Genomic DNA, 22,983 nt, shown 5'->3' with positions numbered 1-22,983 from the left:
CTCTGCTGAAGACTTTGACAGGCTGCTTTGGTAGTTGTTTCTTCCTCAGAGCTTCGCAGCATCCTGATCCTACCAAAGTGATGATAGGAGCGGTTCCAGCCTTGTTTTCGTCAGCATTTACAGTGTCTGCTCACTGGCCAAGGGCCACAGTTCGTCAAGGTTGACGGTGGGGCAGAAGCTCTGGTTCCTCTTTAGGCAGTAGTGCCTCACACCAGCTTTCCCAAAGTAACCTGGGTGATATTTGTCAAAGTTGACCCTGTGGTGATGCAACCTGCCAGCATTACTGCGGCCCCCTGGGTGCTCTCTGTACTTGTGGATGGTGGCGGTGGCCCCGAAGTTACCAGGTTTCCTCAGTCTCGATGGCATGTTGGTGGTTGACATGAATGAGCAACACTCTTTCTTTTTATTGTTGAGTAATATTTCATTTTACAGACACTGGTTGTTTATCCATTCTTCCATTAAAGAACATTTGGGTTGTCATCAGTTTGGGACTATACAAATAAAGCTACTGTAAAAATTTTGCGAGCATGTTTTAGTGCAGGTGTGTCAAACTCATTTTCACCGGGGGCCACACCAGCCTTCTCAGTTGCTTTCAAAGGGCTAAATGTAATTTCTGGACTGTATAAATGTAACTACTCCTTAACAGTTAAGCAAGAGCTTAACACTGCCACCAGGTAGAAACAAGGTGGAGGGCCGGATTCAGCCTGCAGGCCTTGTGTTTGCCATCTGTGTTTTAGTGTGAAAATATTTTGATTTCTCCAGGATAAATACCTCTGAGTGGAATTGCTGGGTCATACAGTATGTGTATGTTTTACTCTGTAAGAAACTACCACACTTTTTGCAGAGTTGTGGTGCCATTTTTCTTTCCCACTACCAATGTATGAGTTCTGTTTTCTCATCAGTACTTGGTATGTTGGTATTTGTCCTTTTATCCATGCTGTTAGGTTCATGGTAGAATCTCATAAGGCCTTTAATTTGCATTTCCCTGTTGGCTAATGATGTCGAATATCTTTTCCTGTACTTAACATTCCATTCAAACATCTTTTTTGGTTCAGTTTATGTCTTTTGTCCATTTTCTAAATGGCTTATTTTCTTACTGAATGTAGAGTATTCTAGATAGAAATTGTTCATTGGGTATGTGATTTGCAGATATTCCCCCCAGCTTATCTTTTATTTCCTTCACAGAGTAAATGTCTTTCACAAAGTAAAAATTTTTTGAATCTTGACACCAGCTGCCTTCAGGTGGCCAGGTGTTCTAATACCATTTGTTTGGGAAGGCTATTCTTTCTCTATTAAATTGCTTTTACACCTCTGTCAAAAATCGTTTAGCCACATTTTCTAAAAGGTTCTGCCTCTGGACTCGATTCCATTTATCTGTGTGTGTGTGTCTTCCTCTGTGTCTGGTGCCACACTTGCTTACTGTTGTATGGCCACATAGTAAGATACAAAGTCAGGTGGTACGTTGATTTCTCTGGCTGTTTTCCCCCAAATTGTTTTAGCTATTCTAGTTTCTTTTCCTTTCCATGTATGATTGTCATAACTATATTTACAAAAAACTTATTGCTGAGATTTTAGTAGTAAATACATTAAACCAATAGGCCAGTTTGGGGAAAATGGACATCTTGATTATGTTGAGTCTTCCAGTCTATGGACATGGCATGTCTTTTCACTCATTTAGATCGTCTTTCATATTTTCATCAGTATTTTGTAGTTCTTAGTATATAGATTCTGCATGTTTTGTTAGATCTATATATAGTATTTAATTTGGGCATGGGAGCTATTGTAAAAGGTATTGTGCTTTTAAATTTGTTTTCTAATTGTTGATTGCTAGCACATGGACAGTATTGATTTTTATCTGTTCACCTATATTCTATAAACTTGATCAACTCATTATTTCTAGAAGTTTTTTCTCTAAATTTCTTGGGACTTTTCAATGTAAACCATCATGTCATCTATGAATAGGACCAGTTATATATATTCCTTTGATCTCTTTGTCTTTCATTTCCTTTTTTGACTGATCTCACTGGCTAAGATTCGGGCGCTATGTTGAGTAGGAGTGCTGAGTGCAGACGTCCTTACCTTCTTTCACAGTCTCAGAGGGAAAGCGTTCAGTCTTTCAACAGCAGTGTGATGTTACCTGTAAATATTTTGTGTGGGTATTCTTCAAGTTTAGGAACTTTCCTTCTATTCCTAGTTCGCTGAAATTTTTATCATGAATATGTGCTTCTGCACTAATGGGTATCATGGTTTTTTTCATACCTCGTTTTAATTTACATTACTTGGATGATAAATGGTGATGAATACCTTTTCATGTGCTCCTTGGCTATTTTGTTTTTATTTTGTAACATTGATAAACTTTCAGAAAAGTTTTAGTACAATACAAAGAACTTCTCTTTTCCCAGACCATTTTAAGGTCCCACTACACTTTAATAATACACGGGGGGCAAACACAAGGCCCACAGGCTAAATCCAGCCCTCTACCTTGTTTTATCTGAACTGGCACCTTATTTCTACCCAGTGGCAGCCAAGCTCTCACTTAACTGTTGAGGAGTAGTTACATTTATACAGCCCTAAAATTACATTCAGCCTTTTAAAGACAACTGAGAGGCTGGTGTGGTTCCTGGTGAAAATGAGTTTGACACCCCTGCCTTAATACTTTAGTGTGTGTTACAATTAAGGACATACATTACACATCCAAAAAAAATCCCATTGAATTCAACACATTACACTGAGGCATTTTTACCATCTAATATTCAGATTTGATTAAAGTTTTGCTAATTGTTCTTGTAATGTCCTTTATGCCTAAAGGATCCCATTCAGAATTACACGTTACATATAGTTTCATAAGTCTTTGGTCTCCTGTTTAGAACAGTTATTACATTTTTCCTTAAGTTTCAGGACTTTGAAGATTAGATCAGTTATTTCACAGCAGGTTGTTGAGTTTGGGTTTCCTCATGATTAATTTCAGGTTATGCATTCTTGACAGGTACATCAGAGCAGTGATGCTGTGTTCTTAGTGCATCCTGTCACCTGGCTCATTATTTCAGTGTGTCCTGTTACTAATAATGTCCACTTTATCGTCACTCGGTTAAGTAGCATCTTCCAGGCTTTATGACGGTGTAAAACTCCTTTTTCATCCCCTTTTAATAACTTTATGAGGAGGGGTTGTGAAGCTGTGTGGTACCTTATTCTCCTTCTAAAGTTTAGTTTACTTGTTTATATCTGTGTGAAATCATGATGTTCTGTTTTATTTGATGGATTATAATGTATTATTATTGTTTATTTAGATGTTCAGATTGTTCTTGATTGACCTTGTGGGACTTCTGTCATTCTGGCTTCTGTGTTTCTTTGACATGCTCCCATCATTCTTGGAGTCTCAGCGCTTTCTGGTGTAAGCTGGTCTAGGCTCACTGTGTACTTTGCCTGCCTTAGCCTTTACTGTTAGCCATTCCCCCACTGAGCCTTGGCTCTTCTAAAGTACAGTGGTATTGTATTTAGGAGCCCAGGTCTAGGTTCTAGATGTCGTTGTTAACTATGGGAGTGTTGCTGAGCCCGGCTCCCCTTAGTGGGAAGAGGCTAATATTTGGGTGTGTTTACACACACACACATTTATCTCTATATTTATTTATGTTTAGCTTTTCTGAATGCGTTAAAAACCATGAGTTTATGCCACTAACAAATTCTAATACCAGCCCAGAGGGTTTGTTTTAAATGTTTTTTCTCTTTCCATATTTGTATTGACTTCAGTGTTTAATCCTCATACCCACTTAATACAACTAATCTCCCTTCCCATCACTGCTGCTGTCCCTCCTTCACAAAGATGTCTTGTACACCTTTGGGTTTCAATACCCTGTGCTGGGCTGGCTCCCCGTGGATGGTTTCCTCACCTGCTCACACTCTGATCCTCCACACCAGGCTGCCCTCTTATATACTGTATGCCATCCTCACTCAACTTGGGCTTTGATACCCTGCTCCTTGTCATTTTTTGTTTGGGTATTTCATCCTTCTCTTGAGCTCTGACTCTCACACCATGTCACCCTCATGCGGCGATGCCTTCTGTGCCCCACATACAGGCCGACATTCTGCTCCTTGGCCACTGGAGGTGCTACTGTCTTCCCAGTGGAAGGAATTAGTTTGGGGAAGAAAATAGCAGCTCTTCTTTTTAAAAAGTGGGGTTTTTTTGTTTGTTCTCGATGTGTCGACTTTTAAAAAATATATACTCTGGATACAAGTCCTTTGTCAAATATATGTATTACAAATATTTTCTCTGTCTGTTAACTGCCTTTTCATTTTTTAAAGATTTTATTTATTTTTAGAGAGGAGGGAAGGGAAAGAGAGAGGGAGAGAAACATCAGTGTGTGGTTGCTTCTCACACACCCTGTACTAGGGACCTGGCCCACAACCCAGTCATGTGCTGTGACTGGGAATGGAACTGGTGACCCTTTGGTTTCAGGCACATGCTCAGTCCACTGAGCTACATGAGCCAGGGCTACTTTTAATTTTTATTAAGGTGTCTTTGATTAGAAGTGTTCAATTTTAAGAAAGTCCATTTTATCAAATTAAAAATATATATAGTTAATGTTTTTAGAAATTTTCTAGAAGCTTTATGTTTCTGGTTCCTATATTTGGGTTTTTGGTTCTTTAATATTTGTGTGTCATTTGAGGTAGTGGTTTGGGTTTGTGTGTTTGTTACCTGGTTCCTGCATTATCTGTGGAAATGACTTTTTCTTTTCTCATTGAATAGTGTTGGTACCTTTGTCAAAAATCAATGGGTTGACTGTATTTGTGTGGATATGTTTAGGTCATTAAATCAAGTAGTGCTAGTAGTGTGAGTCTTCTAACTTCGTTCCTCCTTTTCAAGATTGTTTTGACTGTTTGAGACCCTTTATATTTTCATATAAAATTTAAAATCAGCTTGTCAGTGTTTACCAAAAACAATGTCTGCTGGGGTTTTATTTGGGGGTTGTGTTGAATCTGTAGATCAGTTTGGGAGAATTAATCTTAACATTCTAATTAAGATGAACATGGTACATCTCTTCATTTGTTTAGGTCTTTACTTTTTCTTAGCAGTGTTTCATAGTTTCCTAAGTATTTTTTTGAAAGATTTTATTTATTTATTTTTAGAGAGAGAATGGAGGGAGAAAGAGAGAGAGAGAGAGAAACATCAATGTGCGGTTGCTGGGGGTCATGGCCTGCAACCCAGGCATGTGCCCTGACTGGGAATCAAACCTGCGACACTTTGGTTCGCAGCCCACGCTCAATCCACTGAGCTACACCAGCCAGGGCAACTTTCAATTTTTATATAATTTCTGACAGCACATTTGCTTCATCATTCTCTTCTCTCACATTATTTTTGTTCTGTACCAGAGTAAAGTTGTAGGTATTAATGCCTCTTTATTGCTAAATACTTAATAAACAAGGTAAAATTCTCTTTCATAACATCATTGCAGTTATCAAAATCAGAGAATTAACACTGACACAGTACTGCTTGCTGTCCAGTCTTTATACTGTAGTCAAAATTTGCCTATTTTACTAATGATAATTATAAAATTAAATAAAATCCTGATTGAGGATCCATCCAGCCCTGGATCATACGGTGTGTTTGCCAAGTCTCTTTCATTTATTTATGTTTTTCAGGTTTTAAAACTCTTTATTTGCATATTAAAAGTTGTGCATTCCAGTAATTAAAATAATTTTAACAACAACACAAAAATGGCTCTCTGACCAAACTGTATTTTATAGCCTGCACGACAGCTTGGACCTTTCACTCCAGATTTCACCTGTCGTCCCACCCAGTTTCTTTCTTTACCAGCGTGCAGGTTCTCTTCCTTCTCTGCCAGGCAGACAGGCTCGTTTCTTTTTCTTATTCTTTTTCATTTTCATTTTCATTTTCAAGATTTTTTTTATTTATTTTTGGAGAGAGGGGAAGGGAGAGACAAAGAGAGGGAAATGTCCGTGTGCCCACGTGTGAGAGAGACATTGATCGGCTGCCTGAGTGCCGCACCTGGGAGACCAGCCTGCAGCCCAGGATGCACCTGACTGGGAATCAGTCCGAGATCTCTCGGCTTTTGGGGTGATGCCTGGCCCACTGAGCCACACCAGCCAGGGCCAGGCTCATGTCTTTTAATCTAGGAAAGTTCCAACAAATTTTTGTGTGACCTTAATATTAAATATTTATTTCATTTATCAGTTACAGTTTGCATACAATATCATTAATTTCAGATATATGATATAGTGATTAGACATTTATATAACTTATAAATGTTCCCACCGGTTATTAAAATATTATTGTGACCTTAACATTTTTTAAGGGTACAGGCCATTTGTTTTTTAGACGCTTCCCCAGTTTGGGTTTATCTGATGTTTTTTCAATATCATATTTGGGTAGTATTTTGACAGGAATGTTTCATAAGTGATGTTTCTTAGTGCACTGTATCAGGAGACGGATGATTTCTATTTGTCTAATTTTCAATAATGATAACTTCAGTTATTTGGTTAAGATAGTGTTTGTCTTGTTTTTCCACTATAAACACAATTATCTTGTGAGATACAGTCTCGTCAAACTTTGATTTACTACTTTTAGTGATGTGTGATTCTTTCCTGAAACAACCATTATTACTGGGATGGTGGTCAAGTGGTGCTTTTTAAAATTCCACCATTCATTTGACATTTATTAATTGGCATTCGAAAGTAAGGAAGAGCCTTCCTTTCTTCCCTATTTGTTTATTCTTTATGGATTTAAGAATTTTTGTTTTATTGCTGAGTTATCTGTTGCTGTCATTTTTAACTTCAATGTATGAATTGTACAGAGTTGCCTAGTGGGTCTCTCTTCACTCTAGTGTTTGTGTCCTTCTAACAAATCCCCCCATTTCTGAACTTTTTTTTTTTTTTTAACTTGCCTACTAGCCCAGTAAGATGTCTGGGCTTAGCTTGTATTTTCACAGCCCCAGGTGTAGAATCATCTGTTTCTTAGGGAACTCTGGATCCTTTTAGTTTAAAACAATTGTACATGTACACATCTGTGTCTGTTTCTGTATTTGTCTCTCTTTACATATCTTGGTTCTTGCTGATAGCTTCACTACCTGTCTCTTACTAGAGGGGTCATTCTAGCTTTTATCCCTTTACACAATAATATACTGCTACTCAAAACAGTGGGAAACCTGTCTTCCATTATCTACTTTATACCTCCTTATTTGCTCATTTCTAGAATAAACATTAAATAGTGTCAGCATTGCCAGCCCATTCCACTACTGAAACACAAATCTACTGATCAGAGCTCAGCATTTATTTACAGTTCATTTAGTTCTTTAGCTCGATTGCACACAGTTAAAATGTACTGTGTTCAAGAGTTACTTGGGTTAGATCCACCTGTGCCCAACTTCTGTGTGGTTGTGTTAGTCATTTGAAATACACTATTAGCAAAAAATATATAAAGCATCACTGTAGTTTCTCTTTTCAAGGCTGTGGGGAAACAAATCCCCCCATTTCTGAACTTTTTTTTTTTTAACTTACTTGCCTTCTAGCCCAGTAAGATGTCTGGGCTTAGCTTGTATTTTCACAGCCCCAGGTGTAGAGTTGCCCACTAGGCAACTCTCATACACAGCCGTTAGGAACACAAATCAGTACAACTTTTTTTAAAGGGGAATTTGGCATTATTAACAAAATTACATTTGCACTTACTTACCTTTTGATTTAGCATTTCCACTTCAAGAATTTACCCTGAAGATATCTTCAGCAGTACAAAAATACAAATTCACAAGGTTATTCGAGGCAGTAGTGTTTCTATATGCACAGTATTAAAAACCATGTAAGTGCTGGGAGGGGTGGTTGCATAAATAAACTTTGGTGTATTTGCTTCAAGAATATGCAGCTGAGAAGTGAATGAGAAAGATTATCTATGAAATGATAGTGACTTCCAGCATGTGTTGTTAAGCGGGGGGAACAGTGCAAAATACTATATGGCATTCAGTTTTTACCCCAGGATGGGGGGAAAATAAAGTCGATACGTATTTTATCATTGGTGGAAAAAGAAACACAAGAAGAATAAACCAGGAACTAATGAGATTGGTTACCCTGTGAGGTGGGTAGAATGGAGTGGAAAAGTTGGTGGATAGAGTGGGAAGAGAAAGAATGGGGTCAGTTCAATTCTGAGTATAATCTTTTATATAGGTTTGACTTTTATAATCGTGTTATGTTTTACATACTTAAAAATAAATGTTAAATGATGGAGAAATAAAAAGCAAAGTGGATTACAAACAAAAAGATAAAGCCTAATGCTTACAGCTGTAAAACTCTTTCTGAATGTTAGTCCTGGAGCTGTGCTTTCTCCTGTTCCCAGGCCACTATGGACTTTTGGTAGGGTTTGCCCAGGATCGATACATTTCTTGGGGCATGGGGTTTCTGTTGCTAAAACTGGGAAAGTCCCACGCAAACTGGGTCAGGTTGGTTAGCCGGTTTGACGTGGGTATAACTCTTTTCCGGGAACTCTTCACCTTGGGATGTTTTTCATCTTTTCTCCTGTTATGTCCTCTCTTTCCCATACCTTAAGTGGATCTCAGTTTTGGTTTTGTTGTTTTTGGTTTTGTTGTTATTCCTTTCTTTATGTAACACACGTTCTCCACTCGCTTCCTGAGAACAGGTGCATAGGAGGTGAATTGAGAGCATCGCATGTCTTAATTCTAAATCTCTCACTGGATTATTGGTTTGACTCAGTTCTGGAAGATGGCAGTCTGCTGCATTGTCCGCATTGTCCAGAACTGCCCTGGAGAAGAGCGGGGCTGTTCTGATTTCTTTGTGACGTTTTCTCCTGACTGGAAGGTCTTAGGATCTCGTTTTCAATCCTATATTCTAAAATTTCATGGTGTGGTACTATGCAATGGGTCTTTTTTCATACATTGTGCTGGGTGTTTTGCCTTCTTAAACCTGGAAACTTGGGTCATTTTGTTTTGGGAAAACCTAAGTCCTGTCTTTTCCAATTTTCTCTTTCTGGAACTTCTGTTTATTGGATGTGGGACTTTCTTGATGCAGCCGGCTTTCTTTTTCTTTGAATCAGATATATGGGAAATAACCTATTTGTTGTTGCTGGTTTGTGTTTTTTGTTTTTTTTTTTTAATTTCATTTTTAATTTCTTGCAGATTGCTCATATTCTCTGATGTTCCTTATTTTTTAAAAATAGCAGTCTGTACTGGCTTTTGGGCTATCTCTTTGAGAACATTAACTGTGAACCTTTATCATCTGTTTCCTTTTGATTCCTCTTTTATTTGGGTTGCTATCTTTCATACAACAGTTGTGCTCAAATTTCTGTTGGTTCCTGATAGGTCATTCTCAGAGAACTGGTGGATGCTGTGTTAGTGGAATCTGTTGGCTGTGATACAGAGCGGGGACCCAGATGCTTTTTTGGAATCCCCCGGTTATCTGTACCTGAAGGTTTTCTTACAGTCTGGTCACTTTTTCCAGGAGGGGAAGTCCTCTCATCTCATGCCAGCTAGTTGAGAGCAGGTGGGGTTGGAGTCAAGCTGGGGGAGGGAGCTGCTAGTGTCACCATTTTGTACCTTGTCTTTGACTTCTCCATCCAGAGTGTGGTGCCACACTCCTTCCCCAGCTCCTCGAGCTGTGCCTAGTGTCTTTCATTTCAGAACCTTTGGTCCAACCAGAATATAAATCTGTTTACTTCTTGGGGACAAAGAGGGGACCTGAATGGGTGCAACTTCTTTTTCATACTAACAACCCGTTGTCCTGTTCTCATGCCTCATCCCTGTCTGTGTGGTTCCTGGTTCCTCTTCATCCCTGCCTCCTCCCTCCTCGGGGTTTTGTAGTTCTAACTGGCTGGCTCGTTTGTGGCTTTTTCCTTCAGCTTTTAGACTTCTGCTTTCTTTCCCCTGCTGGCCAGTTACTCCCTGTCTTCCTGCAGTCCATCTTCCAGAATTCTGTTGACATTTCTCATCTGCTGCCTTTTCCTCCTCCTTTCTCTTTGTCTTTGTGCTGCATTTATACTTTTGTTATTTCCTTTTAGCCATTATAATGAAGCTTCAGGAGGATGCAAAGAACAGTGTGTCAGTTTTGCCATGTTTGAAATGGGAGCCTGAGCCTTTATGCAGAGGAAGTGGGAAATGCTCTCCACTTCTACACCCAAACCCTACCGCTATAACCCCACCCACTACCTAGCCCTGTAACCCTTGTTCCTTTCTGGTAGCAACCACTGTCAGTAATTTAATGTGAATCCTTCTTGCTCGTATGTATCCATGAAAAATGGTTTGTTTATGTAAATGTATTCTTATTCCTTCTAACTACTATTTAGTAATGTATCAATCATATCAGTGTACCTCATTTTATCCAGTCCCCGATTATGGACATTTTTCATTATTTTTCCCGTTTTTCACTGCTGTGGTAATCATCCTTTTACTTTTGTGGTCTCCATGTGCAAATGCCTGAGAATTTTTCTAGGAGACTACGTCTTTACCTTTTACTTATTTTTATTTATTTTTTAAAGGTTTTATTTATTTCTTTTTAGAGAGGGGAGGGGAGGGAGAAAGAGAGAGAGAAACATCAATGTGTGGTTGCCTCTCACATGGCCCCCACTGGGGACCTGGCCCACAACCCAGGCATGTGCCCTGACTAGAAATTGAACCTGCAACCCTTTGGTTTGCAGCCCACACTCAATCCACTGAGCTACACCAGCCATGCGTCTTTACCTTTTAATGAGTGCAGTGGGGATGATTTGGAGGCTCTCTGTGAGACTTGAGGAAAACATTGCTTTAAATTTTCTTTGTTTTTTTTAATCTGTGATGAGAAAAGTAGAATTATTCCAAATCTTTTAAAAATTTTTACTGATAAATACGCTTTTTTATGGTCCATAAATAATTTAATTTAAACCTATTTATTTCACTTGGAATGTAACATATATGTTATTTCAAAAATACTAATGGATTGCTGGTGGTGTTAATTTATGACATGTTAAAACTGTATCACTTTATTACCATTCTAAAATTCAAGAAATCCTGAATTCTAAAACACATCCAGACCCAAGGGCTTCAGAGGAGGAGTCATGAGCCTGTGGTCAGCATTGAGTAGAAACTTTGTTGGCAGATGTGGGTTCCAAATCACAGATAAAATCTTGTTTTATTTATAGTTGATGGAAACTTTTTTTTTGTTATTACTGAGGATTCAGACAATTTCTTCTCTTTCAGTTGTATGCCAAGAGTGTGTTTATTTTTAAATAATTCTTCCTTTTTTTTGATAGCTGTAGTATTGAAAGTGCTTGTGATGATGAAAATAAATTTTAAGTTCAGTAGAACTTTTGTTTTATATAAAATATTTCAAAAAATAATCCTTTCCTCAAGCATACACAGAGGAGGTTTACTAGCCTTTAATTCTTTAGGATTCATATAACAATTAAAACATCATTAACAGCCCTGGCTGGTGTGGCTCAGTGGTTGAGTACTGGCCTTCGAATCAAAAGGTCGCCAATTCAATTGCCAGTTTAGGGCACGTGCCTGTGTTGCAGGCCAGGTCCCCAGTGGGGGACGTGCAGGAGGCAACCACACATCCATGTTTCTCTGTTTCTCCTTCCCTTCCCCTCTCTAAAAAAGGAATACATATATTTTTTTTAAAGTTCTAAAAAAAAACAAAACATTAACAGACCATTCTAGCCTCTCTTATCTAAGTTGAATTTTAACTTTGGATCTGTAAACCTTCTGTTTTCAATGTGGTTTTTACAAATTTTAATTAAATTTATGTTTTCAGAACTGTCAGTTAAATCGAGTAAGCTATTTTTTATGTAGTTTTATTGGAATACAGACTGTTTCTCCCATTTAAAATGTACAGTTGTACTCTGACTGGTATGGCTCAGTTGGTTGGGCATCATCCCACAAACTGAAAGGTTGCCAGTTGGCTTCCTGGCACATGTTTAGGTTGTGGGTTTGGTGGCTGGGCGGGCTATGCAAGAGAGGCCAGGTGATCTATGTTTCTCTCACATCGATGTTTCTTTCCTTCTCTTTCTCCCTTCCTTCTCCTCTGTCTAAATAAAATAAAATTAAAGTATACAGTTCAGTGCCTTTTAGTATATTACCGCCCTCACCATTATCTGGTGCCAGAACATTTTCATTGCCTCAAGAAACCCCATGCCCTTGCGCAGTCTTTTTCTCTTCTTTCTTCCTCTCCCCTGGCAACTGCTCATCTACTCAGTTTCTAGAGCTTTTATTCAAAAGAAGGTCCTCCCATCTTACTCTTCTTCAAGAGTGTTTCTTTGCCATTTGTGGCCCTTTGTGTATTCCATGTCTTCTAAGTTCTACCCAAAAAAAAAAATCCTATTTTATTGGAATTCATTGAATCTACAAATCAGTTTGGGAGGTTTGACGTTTTTATTATGGGTCGAGTTCTTTTAATCAAGACCATGTTGTAGCTCTGCATTTATTCAAATTTTAAACCTTTCTTGGTGAAATTTTGTTTTCTTCACAAGGTGACTGTATTTTATTAAATTTAGTCCTGAGTAACTTACGTTCTTTGTTGTTTTAAATTACATTTTCTAATTGGCGATGTTATTGCTGATTTTAGGCTCACTTAAGTTTTTAATATCATGCATCTCACAACCTTGCAGAATTTCTTACTAGGTCTGAATGTCTTGGATAATAATTATGCTCTCTGGAAATTCTGACACACTTATCTTTTCTAATTCCTTCTTGTGTTTTTTTGTGTTTTGTTTTTTTTTAAATTTTGTATTGGTTGGGAACCCTGGTATACTGTTGAATGGTCAGTGTGTTCTTTGTTTTTAACAATTTATGTTATAACAGCCCACAGATGAGCCTTTCCTAAGAAACAGTATTCATGCCTTGCTCAGGAAAGGTTTATCAGACCCAAAAAGAAAGGAAAGACACCTGAGAGATTTGCTTATCTTTTCTATCTGATATTGGCAGTTTAAACTTCATTAAAATTTAGTGTTATTTTATTCGTATTTGGGGCTTGTTATATTCATAGTGCCTTTATTTCTAAAAACAACCAGCTTATGGAGAAATGTGTTGTTTAGATTTACTTATTACTGCCGGTTGCTTTTTATTCCCCATTACTAGCCTCTTTTCCAGTTGTCTTGCCAAACTAATAAAATTTATGTATTTTAAAACACTTGTGTCCCTGGCTGGCGTAGCTCAGTGGATTGAGTGCGGGCTGTGAACCAAAGTGTGGCAGGTTCGATTCCCAGTCAGGGTACATGCCTGGGTTGCAGGCCATGACCCCCAGCAACCGCACATTGATATTTCTCTCCCTCTCTCTCCCTCTCCCTCTCTCTCCCCCCCTCCCCCTCCCTTCCTCCCTCCCTTCCGTCTCTAAAAAATAAATAAATAAAATCTTTAAAAAAAAACATTTGTGTTAATAGGTGAATATGGGTAAAAAGTATATGGCAAGTATTCTTTGTACTACGTTTACTCTTGCAGCTACTCTGTAAATTTAAAGCTTCTTCTAAATTTAAAATTACTTCTAAATAAAAGTGTCTAAAATGTTTGTGAATGTAATTCATGCCCATGATCAATTAGAATAAAGAATTCCTATGAGTATAATTTAAAAAAAAAAGACAACTCAAAAAATAAGCAAAAGACTTGAAGAGATACTTAACGAAGGAAGAGATGAGAATGGCCAATAAGCACATTAAAAAGTGCTCAACATCTTTTTTCATCAGGAAAATGAAAATTAAAACCACAATCAGGCACCCCTCTAGAATGGCCAAAATAAGACTGACAGCACCAAGTGTTGCAAGGGTGTGGAGCATTTAGAACTTGAGTGCTTTTGGTAGTGTAACTGTTTGGAAATGTTTGGCAATTTAAAAAAATGAAGTGAAACATTCATCTATGCTATACTTACCAATTCTACTATTGGATACTAATCCATGAGAAATGAAAAGCATTGTCATAAAAAGTTCTGCACGAGGCCCTGACTAGTATGGCTCAGCGGATTGCATGCCAGCCTGCGAACCCAGGGTCGCAGGTTCAGTTCCCAGTCAGGGCACATGCCTAGATTACACACCAGGTCCCCAGTTGGGGATGTGAGAGAGGCAACCAGTTGATGTATCTCTTGCACATTGCTGTTTCTCTCCTTTTGTTTTTCACCCTCTTTCTCTCTCTCTAAAAGAAACAGGAGAAAACACTTTGTCCTCTTGTTTGCTTTTTACTGAAAATGTATGACTTTAGAAACCTAGGGTAGTTTGAATTGCAAACAAGTGGACAGTATTTCTGTTTGTTTAGTTAATGAGATTTGTAGTCACCATTGTGTGTTCCCTAGGTTCTGGGATCTAGAGGAAGGAAATTTGACTTACCTGGTAGTCAAGTGCTTAGCATCCTAATTTTTCTTTTTAAATGTTATTTTCTTGATCATCAAAAACCCCTAAAACAAACAAAAAACCCCCCACAATTTAATTGTAGAAAATACCCAAAGTCAAGAAGATAGTGAAGTATGCACAACTCTACCACCTACAAGTGGTGTTGGTTAACACCTTAGGTATATTTTGTCTTTTGCATATGCAAATATCATACAATATTTATTTTAAAAAACATGATGGAATGAAATTTAACTGCTTAATTCACTTGCTGTTTCATCAACATTTTTCTTACTAAATATTATGCAACAGTTTTTCAAATGACTGTCTATAGCAGTGTTCCATGATGGAAATACTGTACAGGCGTATTTTGTGCTTTGCTTTATTGCACTTCACAGATATGCACTTTTTTTTTAAAACGAGTTGAAAGTTTATGGCAACCTCTCCTCTGTCAAGTCTGTCAGTGCCATTTTTCCAACAGCATTTGCTCACTTTGTCTCTTGGTCACATTTTGGTAATTCTCTCGATATTTCAAACTTCATCCTTATAGTTCTTAAGGTGATGTGTGATCAGTGATCTTTGATGCTATACTGTTGTAATAGTTTTGAGGTGCCATGAACTGCATTCATTCATCATATAAGATGGTGAACTTCATCGAAAAATGTTGTGCGTGTTCTGGCTGCCTGTTACCCCGTCTTTCTGCCTCTCCTTGGGCCTCCCTGGTCCCTGCAACACAAGGATAACTTGAAATTGGGCCAATTCGTAACCGTAAATGGCCTCTAAGTGTTCAAGTGAAAGGAAGAATGCACATCTCTCACTTTAAATCAAAAACGAGATGCAATTAAGCTTAGTGAGGGGAGGCATGTCGAAAGCCTAGGTAGGCCGAAAGCTGGGTATCTTGTGCCAGTTAATCATGCCATGAATGCAAAGGAAAAAGCTCTTGAAGGAAATGAAAACACGGATGTTAAGAAAGCAAAACAGCCTTATTGCTAATATAAAGTTTTAGTGTTCTGGATAGAAGATCAAACCAGCCACAACATTCTTTAAGCCAGTGCCTTGTCCAGAGCAAAGCCCTCTCTTCAATCCTCTGAAGACTGAGAGTTGAGAAAACTTCAGAAGAAAAGTTTGAAACTAGCAGAAGTTTAATAAGGAAAGAAGCCATCTCTGTAACATAAAAGTGTAAAGTGAAGCAGCTATGACTGATTAAAGAAGATGCAGCATGTTATCCAGAAGATCTAGCTAAATTAGTTAATGAGGCTGGCGACCCTAAACAACAGATTTTCAGTGTAGATGAAACAGCCATATATTAGAAGGAGATGCTATCTAGGACTTTCTTAGCTAGAGAGGAGAAGTCAGAGCCTGGCCTGAAAGCTTCAAAGGACAGGCCGACTCTTAGTAGGGGCTAATGCAGCTGGTGAGTTTAAGTTGAAGCCGATCCTGATAATGCTATTCTGGAGAACCTAGGGCAGGGCCCTTAAGAATTATGCTAAATCTACTCTGCTTGTACTCTACAAATGGAAAGACAAAGCCAGGGTGACAGCACATTTGTTTATCTTGGCTTACTGAATATTTTAAGCCCACTGTTGAGACCTATTGCTCAGGAAAAAAAGAGATTCTTTTCAAAATATTACTGCTCAATGACAATGCACTCAATTACCCAAGAGCTCTGATGGAGAGGTACAGCGAGATTAATGTTGTTTCCATGCCTACTAACACAACATCCATTCTGCAGCCCTTGGTTCAAGGAGTAATTTTGACTTTCAAGTCTCATTATTTAAGCAATACATTTGGTAAGGCTGTAGCTGCTGTAGACAGTGATTCCTATCTGCAGCATAAATTGAAAACCTTCTGGAAAGGATTCATCATTTTAGATGCCAGTAAGGACGTAGGTGATTCATGGAAAGAGATCAAAATACTCATATTAACAGGAGTTTGGAAGAAGTTGATTTCAGCCTTCATAGATGACCTACACGGGTTCAAAACCTCATGGAGGAAGTAACTGCAGATGTGGTGGAAATAGCGAGAGAACTAGAATCAGAATTGCAGCCTGCTGCGGTCTCTTGACAGAACTTGAACAGATGAGCAGTTTTTTCTCAAGGATGAGCAAAGTGGTTTCTTGAGATGGAATCTACTCTTGGTGACAACAAAGGATTTAGAATATTACATAAGCTTAGTTGATAAAGTAGTTGTAGGGTTTAAGAGGGTTGACTTCCAATTTTGAAAGACGTTCTGCTGTGGGTAAAATGCTATCAAATAGTATCTCATGCTACAGAGAAATAATTCATGAAAGGAAGAATGAGTTGATGCTGCAAACTTCATTGCTGTCTTAAAAAATTGCCACAGTTGCCCTACCCTTCAGCAGCCACTAGCCTGGCCAGTCACCAAGTCCCTCTACCAGCGAAAAGGATTGTGGCTTGCTGAAGGCTCAGATGATGGTTAGCATTTTTTAGCAATAAAATATTTTGTAATTAAGGCATGTGCATTTTTTTGAGACCTAATGCTATTCATTGCATACTTAATAGACTACAGTATAAAGCTAACTTTTATCTTACTGGGAAACCAAAAGGTCGCGTGACGGTTTATTGCTTTATTGTGGTGGTCTGGAACAGACCCCGCAATATCTCTGAGGCATGTGCCTGTAAACACCTTTTTAACTGCTGCTCACACCAAGACCTCCGACGTGGCTGGGAGCCACCACATAACCCTTTCTAATTGCAGCCCCCTGCACTCCCACAAAGGTGACTACTGTCCTGACTTTATGGAAGTTATTTTCTTGCTTTTCTTTATTACTTCCCACTTGTATTTGCATCCGCAACGCTATAGTTTAATTTTGTCTGTCTCTGAACTTTTTATAGGTTGAATTATTACGGTACGCATGCTTTTGTTCTTTCATTCAGTATTTTGTTTTTACGGATCCATATTGTTGTGCATGGCTGTAGTTGGCTCATTTTTTATTTTATGATGTCCATGTATTCAGTACACTGACCATGTATTGATTCTATTGATAACAGGCACTTTGGTCATTCATAGCCCACGTTACAGATGGTGCTGCCATTAACATGCAGGTGTGAGTTTTGATGTGTACAGACATGTATTTCTCTAGGGAATCTGCCCCGAGGACTGGCATTGCTGGGTCATAGGATCTTCAACTATACCAGACAATGCCAAAGTCCAGTCTCACGTGGTTGAATCGTTTTCAGTGTAGCCGTTTTCCATCCTCACCAACACTACTTGGTATTGTTAAACTTACATTTTAGCTGTTCTCAAAGATGTGATGATACCTCATTGTGGTTTTAATTTGTGTGAGCATTTTCCTCATCATTAGGGTGAATACCTTTTAATGTGAATGTTGTCTTTCGGACATCCTCTTTGGTGTGGTGCTTAATTCACATCTTCTGCCTATTTTTCTTCTTATTTTTTTACTCATTTATATGGTCTAGATCAGGAGTGTCAAACTCATTTTCATCGGGGGCTACATCAGCCTCAGGGGTTGCCTTCAAAGGGCCAAATGTAATTTCAACTCCTTAACAGTTGAGGAGCAGTTACATTTATACAGTCCTAAAATTATTTCAGCCCTTTGAAGGCAACCGTGAGGCTGATATGCGCCCGCCCCCCGCCCCCCCCCCCCCCGCCGTGAAAATGAGTTTGAAACCCCTGGTGTAGATACAAGTTCTTTATTGGTTATATGAGTTGTAGACATCTTCAACTCTGTAGGTAACTTGTCCTTTTTTATTCCATTAATGGTGTATTTTGCTGAACAGAGGATCTTAATGTAGTTCAGTTCATTAATCATCTTTTTGAAGGATTATTTTTTAAGTTTATTATATTTAAACACATTATTCTGTGTAAGTCTCAGAAATAGAAGTGTTTACTTAAAAGTATATACATTTTTTTTTTCAGATTTTCGCTTATAGTTTGCTTTCCCATTGGCTGTATCTGAACCTTTTGACACCATTTTCAGTCCCACCAACAGTGTATGCATGATTTCCTCACACTTTTGCCAGAACCACAGCCTTGGGATTGCTTGTGCCAATGTAGTAGACCACCTCTGTTCATTAATGAGTGGTTTATCTTAGTTTACCTGTGGGGCCAGAGAGAAATTTGTTGCATCGTTTCAAGAATGTAGCAGTTAATAAACATGCAGTATTTTTCAGACCATAAGATGCATGCACCTAGGTTTCAGAGGAGGAAAATAGGAAAAAAATTTTGAAGCAAAAAAAGTAAATATTTAATAACATAAACAACATAATATTTCACCAATGTAAATGTAAACAGAACTCAACAGCAGCACTAACGATCATTATTCCTCCTAAATGGGGAGAGGGGGAATAAGTGTGTCTTACAGTCTGAAAAATAAGGTAATTGCAAGCTTAATACTAAAAGTTTTCTTTAGCTTTTGATTCTGAGGAGCATTTCCAGCCAGTAGGGAAAAGAGATAAAGATAGAAAAAGCCGTTTTCTTTAAGCCTGTTACATTAATGAAAATAAATTGACAAAAACTTAATATAGTAGATAAAGGGACCCATGAAATTGATGTTAGATATTTGTGGATTTCCTTATAAATTTGATATATTTGTAAGAGAGAAAACCATGATTTTACCTACCCTCTTCACATACTTTTATTCAAAGAAGAGGGCATCCCATCCCACATGATCTCTGCTCCTCTTCTCTCCAAACTCCAGTATTCATTCATACTCCTTCCTAGTTTTGAGGTGTGAGGTGGCTGCTGAGTTTTCCTTGGGAATGGGTGGAATTTAATTCTGAGACTCTACAGCAGCCTCTGTTGGAAGAAACATTTATTGGATGAAAACTTGGAACGGGGACCTCGTCTGCACTCCAGCTTCGTTTCCACTGTCTTACTCGGTCTGGTTCTTCAGCATTTTCATTTCTGTCATAGTCTGGCTCTTCTTCCTGCCTCCAGACTTCCCGCGCTTAGCAGAATGAAATTCCTAAAACTAATCATTCCCCTGACTACAGAGACTGCAGAACAATCAGAATCTTAATCCCTCGAGTCTTATCTGCCCTCTTGCTAGAGAGATCTCTAACCTCCTCACATACCCAGTTCCCTACACACCTACTGAAACGCGCAGTTTCTTTGAGTTTGGATGCTCTTCCACGTTTGCTCGTCCCATTGTCTAGAACTCCCTCCTTTCACACCACTGCCAACCCATTAGCCTACTAGTTAACGCCTTTTGTTTCTTTATTTTTTAATTTAACTTAAAATTTTTTAAGCTAACATCTTTTAAAATTCGGCTCCTTACTTTCTGTCCTGCATGCCCTCTTCCCTCCAACTTAATGAATGACTTAGATGCCTTCTGCTCGCAGCTCCTTTTCTCTGTGCCCCTGTCTCACTGTGCCTCGTAGTAGAGTAGGTTTGATTTTCTCCCCTACTTCGTTCAGCTCCTTGAGGGCAGGTTCCTGTTTCCCACTCCCAGTAACTCCCCTCTCCCCCCCAAACTAGCATGGTGTGACTTATAGGAGGCACCTCGTAAATGTTAAAAATGAATGATTGGATGCAAAGTTTTATCTAACTTTCTTGATATATGTATGAAAAGAACTTGCTGAGAAAGACTGGTTAGAAGGGAGAAGCAGTATGCATTTAGAGGTGACTGCTGAGCTTGGAGGATCTTGTAGGGTTTTGCTCACCTGAGTTTCCCTTGGCCGTCACAGAAGGATGCCTTGCAGTGGTCTCGCAGTCCGGCTGCAGTGGAGGGAGAAGAGCCAGAGGACACAGCTGACGTGGAGAGCTGTGGGTCTAATGAAACCAGCACTGTGAGTGGTGAAAATGATGGTAAGTGCCCTTAACAAGGTGGGTGAAGTGTCATAAGCAGTTGCTAAGGACTGACTTATTTCCTTCCCTTCCAGTATCACTTGATGAAACATCTTCGAATGCATCCTGCTCTACAGAATCTCAGAGTCGGCCTCTTTCCAATCCCAGGGACAGCTACAGAGCTTCCTCACAGGTAGGGAGGAGAGTTGGTGAGTAGGCTGGGGGATAAGTGAGGCCAGGCACAGATAGGACTCTTCCTTCCTGTGGTTAGCGTGGGTGTGTTTGCAGAGTAGAGAAAATCAGTTTGACCTCCACCTGTTAGTACCCTTTAAAAGTGGGTCATAGAAAAAGTGGGTCCTAGGTCTGAGAGCCGTGATTTGTTTTTTTTTTTTCTTTACCATGGCTGAATAATCCAGGGAGAAGTAGAGCATAGTGCAGAGTGGGGAGAACGTGAGCCTGGAAGTCAGTGGTTTGAATTATGGCCCTTTTCATTCACTAGCTTTGAGTCTTTGGGCAAATTCCTTACCTGTAAAATGGGAATGATAGATTCTTTTCAGCTTGGGTGATACATGGCACAGGGGCTGGCACCTGGCCCAATGAGAGTCAGTGCTGCTGTCGGCGTTATATGCCCACGCTGGTTGAATACAAATTCGGTTTTACAAGACAGTGAGTTGAGATGCAGTTGAGGAGGACTGCTGCTGTGGCCCTGCAGGTGACTCAGACTCTCTGTATTCCCTCTGGGAATATAGGCAAACAAGCAGAAGAAAAAGACTGGGGTGATGTTGCCTCGAGTTGTCCTGACTCCTCTGAAGGTAAACGGGGCCCACGTGGAATCTGCATCAGGTATGTGTAAACTCTTGATTGTGGTGCTCCTTCCTCAGGTCCTGGCACCTGCCTCCCTCTGGCAGCAGTTTCTGACCTCTAGGTAGTGTGATGCCAGTAGAGTCAGGAGCCCCTCCTCTGGCAGGTAGCACACTGTGGTAGTGAGACCTGACCTAGGTGCCAGTGCTGGGCTCTGCTGTGCCCTCCCATTTGCCTCACAGGGAGGTTGTGAGGGTTCAATGAAGGAGTGTGCAGTGCAGGTACTTATAAAAGGTGCAGTGCTGTACACACTGAGACAGCAGTTTGGCATTCTCATGTGATATTTTAAAGCCAGCCCATCAGGTGTTGAGCTCTCACAGCCCAAGGCTGGGCCATGGAAGCACCCAGTATCGCTGGTAGCATCTCAGGGAGAGCTGGGAGAAGTAAGCTTGTTTGGGAGACATGGGTGTGGCGGGTGATACTTTTGACCAGTGGAATGCTGTGCCTTCAGGGTTCTCAGGCCGCCATGCCGATGGCGAGAGTGGCAGCCTGTCCAGCAGCAGCAGCGGCTCTCTGGCCCTGGGCAGCACTGCTATTCGTGGCCAGGCCGAGGTCGCCCGGGAACCTGCCCCGCTCCTGAGAGGCTTCCGGAAGCCAGCCACAGGTGAGTGGCTTGGCACTTGTTTTTCTGCCTGAAAAGGGGGCCCCGCGAGCCAAGTGACATGAGGTCTACTCTTTTTCTTTTAGCAGTTTATCTTGGGTGGCCTCTATTTTTTGTTGGTTTTTACCTTGCATTTTTCCTATTCCATATGATCTTCTCTGCTAGACTGAGAGAGAACTCCTTGTGGGCAGAGATGGTGCCACATTGCTCCTTGTCTGTCCCTGTAGGGCCTAGGCTGTGCCTGCTTTGGTGGCACTGTTCAGTCAGTGTTTGAGGAAGTGAAAACTACTTCTGAGCTTCTTAGTGAAGAATTCCAACATCCATTTTCTTTCTTTGATAACGTCCTGCCACATTTGTTCTCAGCATTTTAGTCTGTCAGGTGCCCTTTCTACAACCCAGTCAGCATGTGGAATGGAAGCCTGAGCTGACTGGAGATGCAGACACACTCAGTAGTGTGCACCTCCCGCACCCTGTAGGGCTCCTTGCAAGGCCAGCATGCTGTTGGCTCTTTCAGGATTTATATCTCAAAGCCCATGTGCAGGCTTTTTGTAAGTGGGTCACAAGAAACCATTAAGAGGACTCATTTTGGCTTGTGAAAATTAGAATAAAACATTGCCCAAGTGGGAAGTAAGTCTGCTTTTCCAACTGATCAGCATTGCTAAATCTGAGGTCTCACAGGTCTCTATTCTGTTTTTTTGTTTTTTTGTTTTTAAAGTAAAAGTAACATTTGCTGAGGCTTCTGTGAGAGGTATTGACATTTCGGTGGGCTTTAAACAACTCTTAGTACCTTCCTGCACGGAGCTCATACCTCTCAGTGCATTTACAACGAGGTTTCTGCAGATCTGCCCGTAGTATGCTCACTCGATTTGCTTTAAACCACTTCCATCATTTCACCAGTTGACTGTGGAGCCTGTTCTCCAGCTTTGGAGGGAAGGTCAGAGTCTGCCCCTTGCATGGTTCTCTGGAGGAAGAGTGTCCTCTTCGGGCTGTGACACAGCCTGGCACAGTCTCATCTGAGAGGAGGCAAGCCCAAGTGCTCTCTCAGGGTTGATGGCAGTGGAAGGAATAACTGTGACATGCAGGTTCGGGTGGACTGATAGTTGAGCATATTGTGTGCCGATGAGTTCTGGGTGGCTCGGTTGTTGCCACCAGAGATTTTCCCCATCAGATAGCATTTGCTTTTTGGTTTAAGAAGCTGCAAATCTATACCTTGCTTTTTATTGCTTCAAAAATCACAGGTCAGATGAAGCGCAACAGAGGGGAAGAGATAGATTTTGAGACACCTGGGTCCATTCTTGTCAACACCAACCTCCGGGCCCTGATAAACTCTCGGACCTTCCACGCCCTGCCATCCCACTTTCAGCAGCAACTCCTCTTCCTGCTGCCGGAAGTGGACAGACAGGTACGGATAGGTAACCTCCTCTTTGCTTCTCTCTGGGCTCCTGTTGCTTTT

General features: G+C 40.1%; 1 protein-coding gene across 2 annotated transcripts in view; it reads left to right on the top strand.

The window, feature by feature from the left end:
* ASXL1 (ASXL transcriptional regulator 1) overlaps nt 1-22,983 on the top strand; it is a 70,366-nt gene that overhangs the window by 39,585 nt on the left and 7,798 nt on the right. For both annotated transcript variants that reach the window (XM_045832863.1, XM_045832862.1), the window contains 5 exons: nt 19,969-20,089; nt 20,164-20,261; nt 20,818-20,911; nt 21,381-21,533; nt 22,769-22,932. In XM_045832863.1, the coding sequence (XP_045688819.1) occupies nt 19,969-20,089; nt 20,164-20,261; nt 20,818-20,911; nt 21,381-21,533; nt 22,769-22,932 (630 nt within the window). The remainder of the gene's footprint in view (nt 1-19,968; nt 20,090-20,163; nt 20,262-20,817; nt 20,912-21,380; nt 21,534-22,768; nt 22,933-22,983) is intronic.

The sequence above is a fragment of the Phyllostomus hastatus genome, unplaced genomic scaffold, assembly GCF_019186645.2.
Source record: "Phyllostomus hastatus isolate PE091 unplaced genomic scaffold, TTU_PhHast_1.1 phas_contig_17, whole genome shotgun sequence".
In the NCBI taxonomy this organism is placed as follows: Eukaryota; Metazoa; Chordata; class Mammalia; order Chiroptera; family Phyllostomidae; genus Phyllostomus; species Phyllostomus hastatus.
The sequence above is the reverse complement of the archived record's forward strand: the minus strand, read 5'-3'. Positions and strand labels throughout refer to the sequence as shown.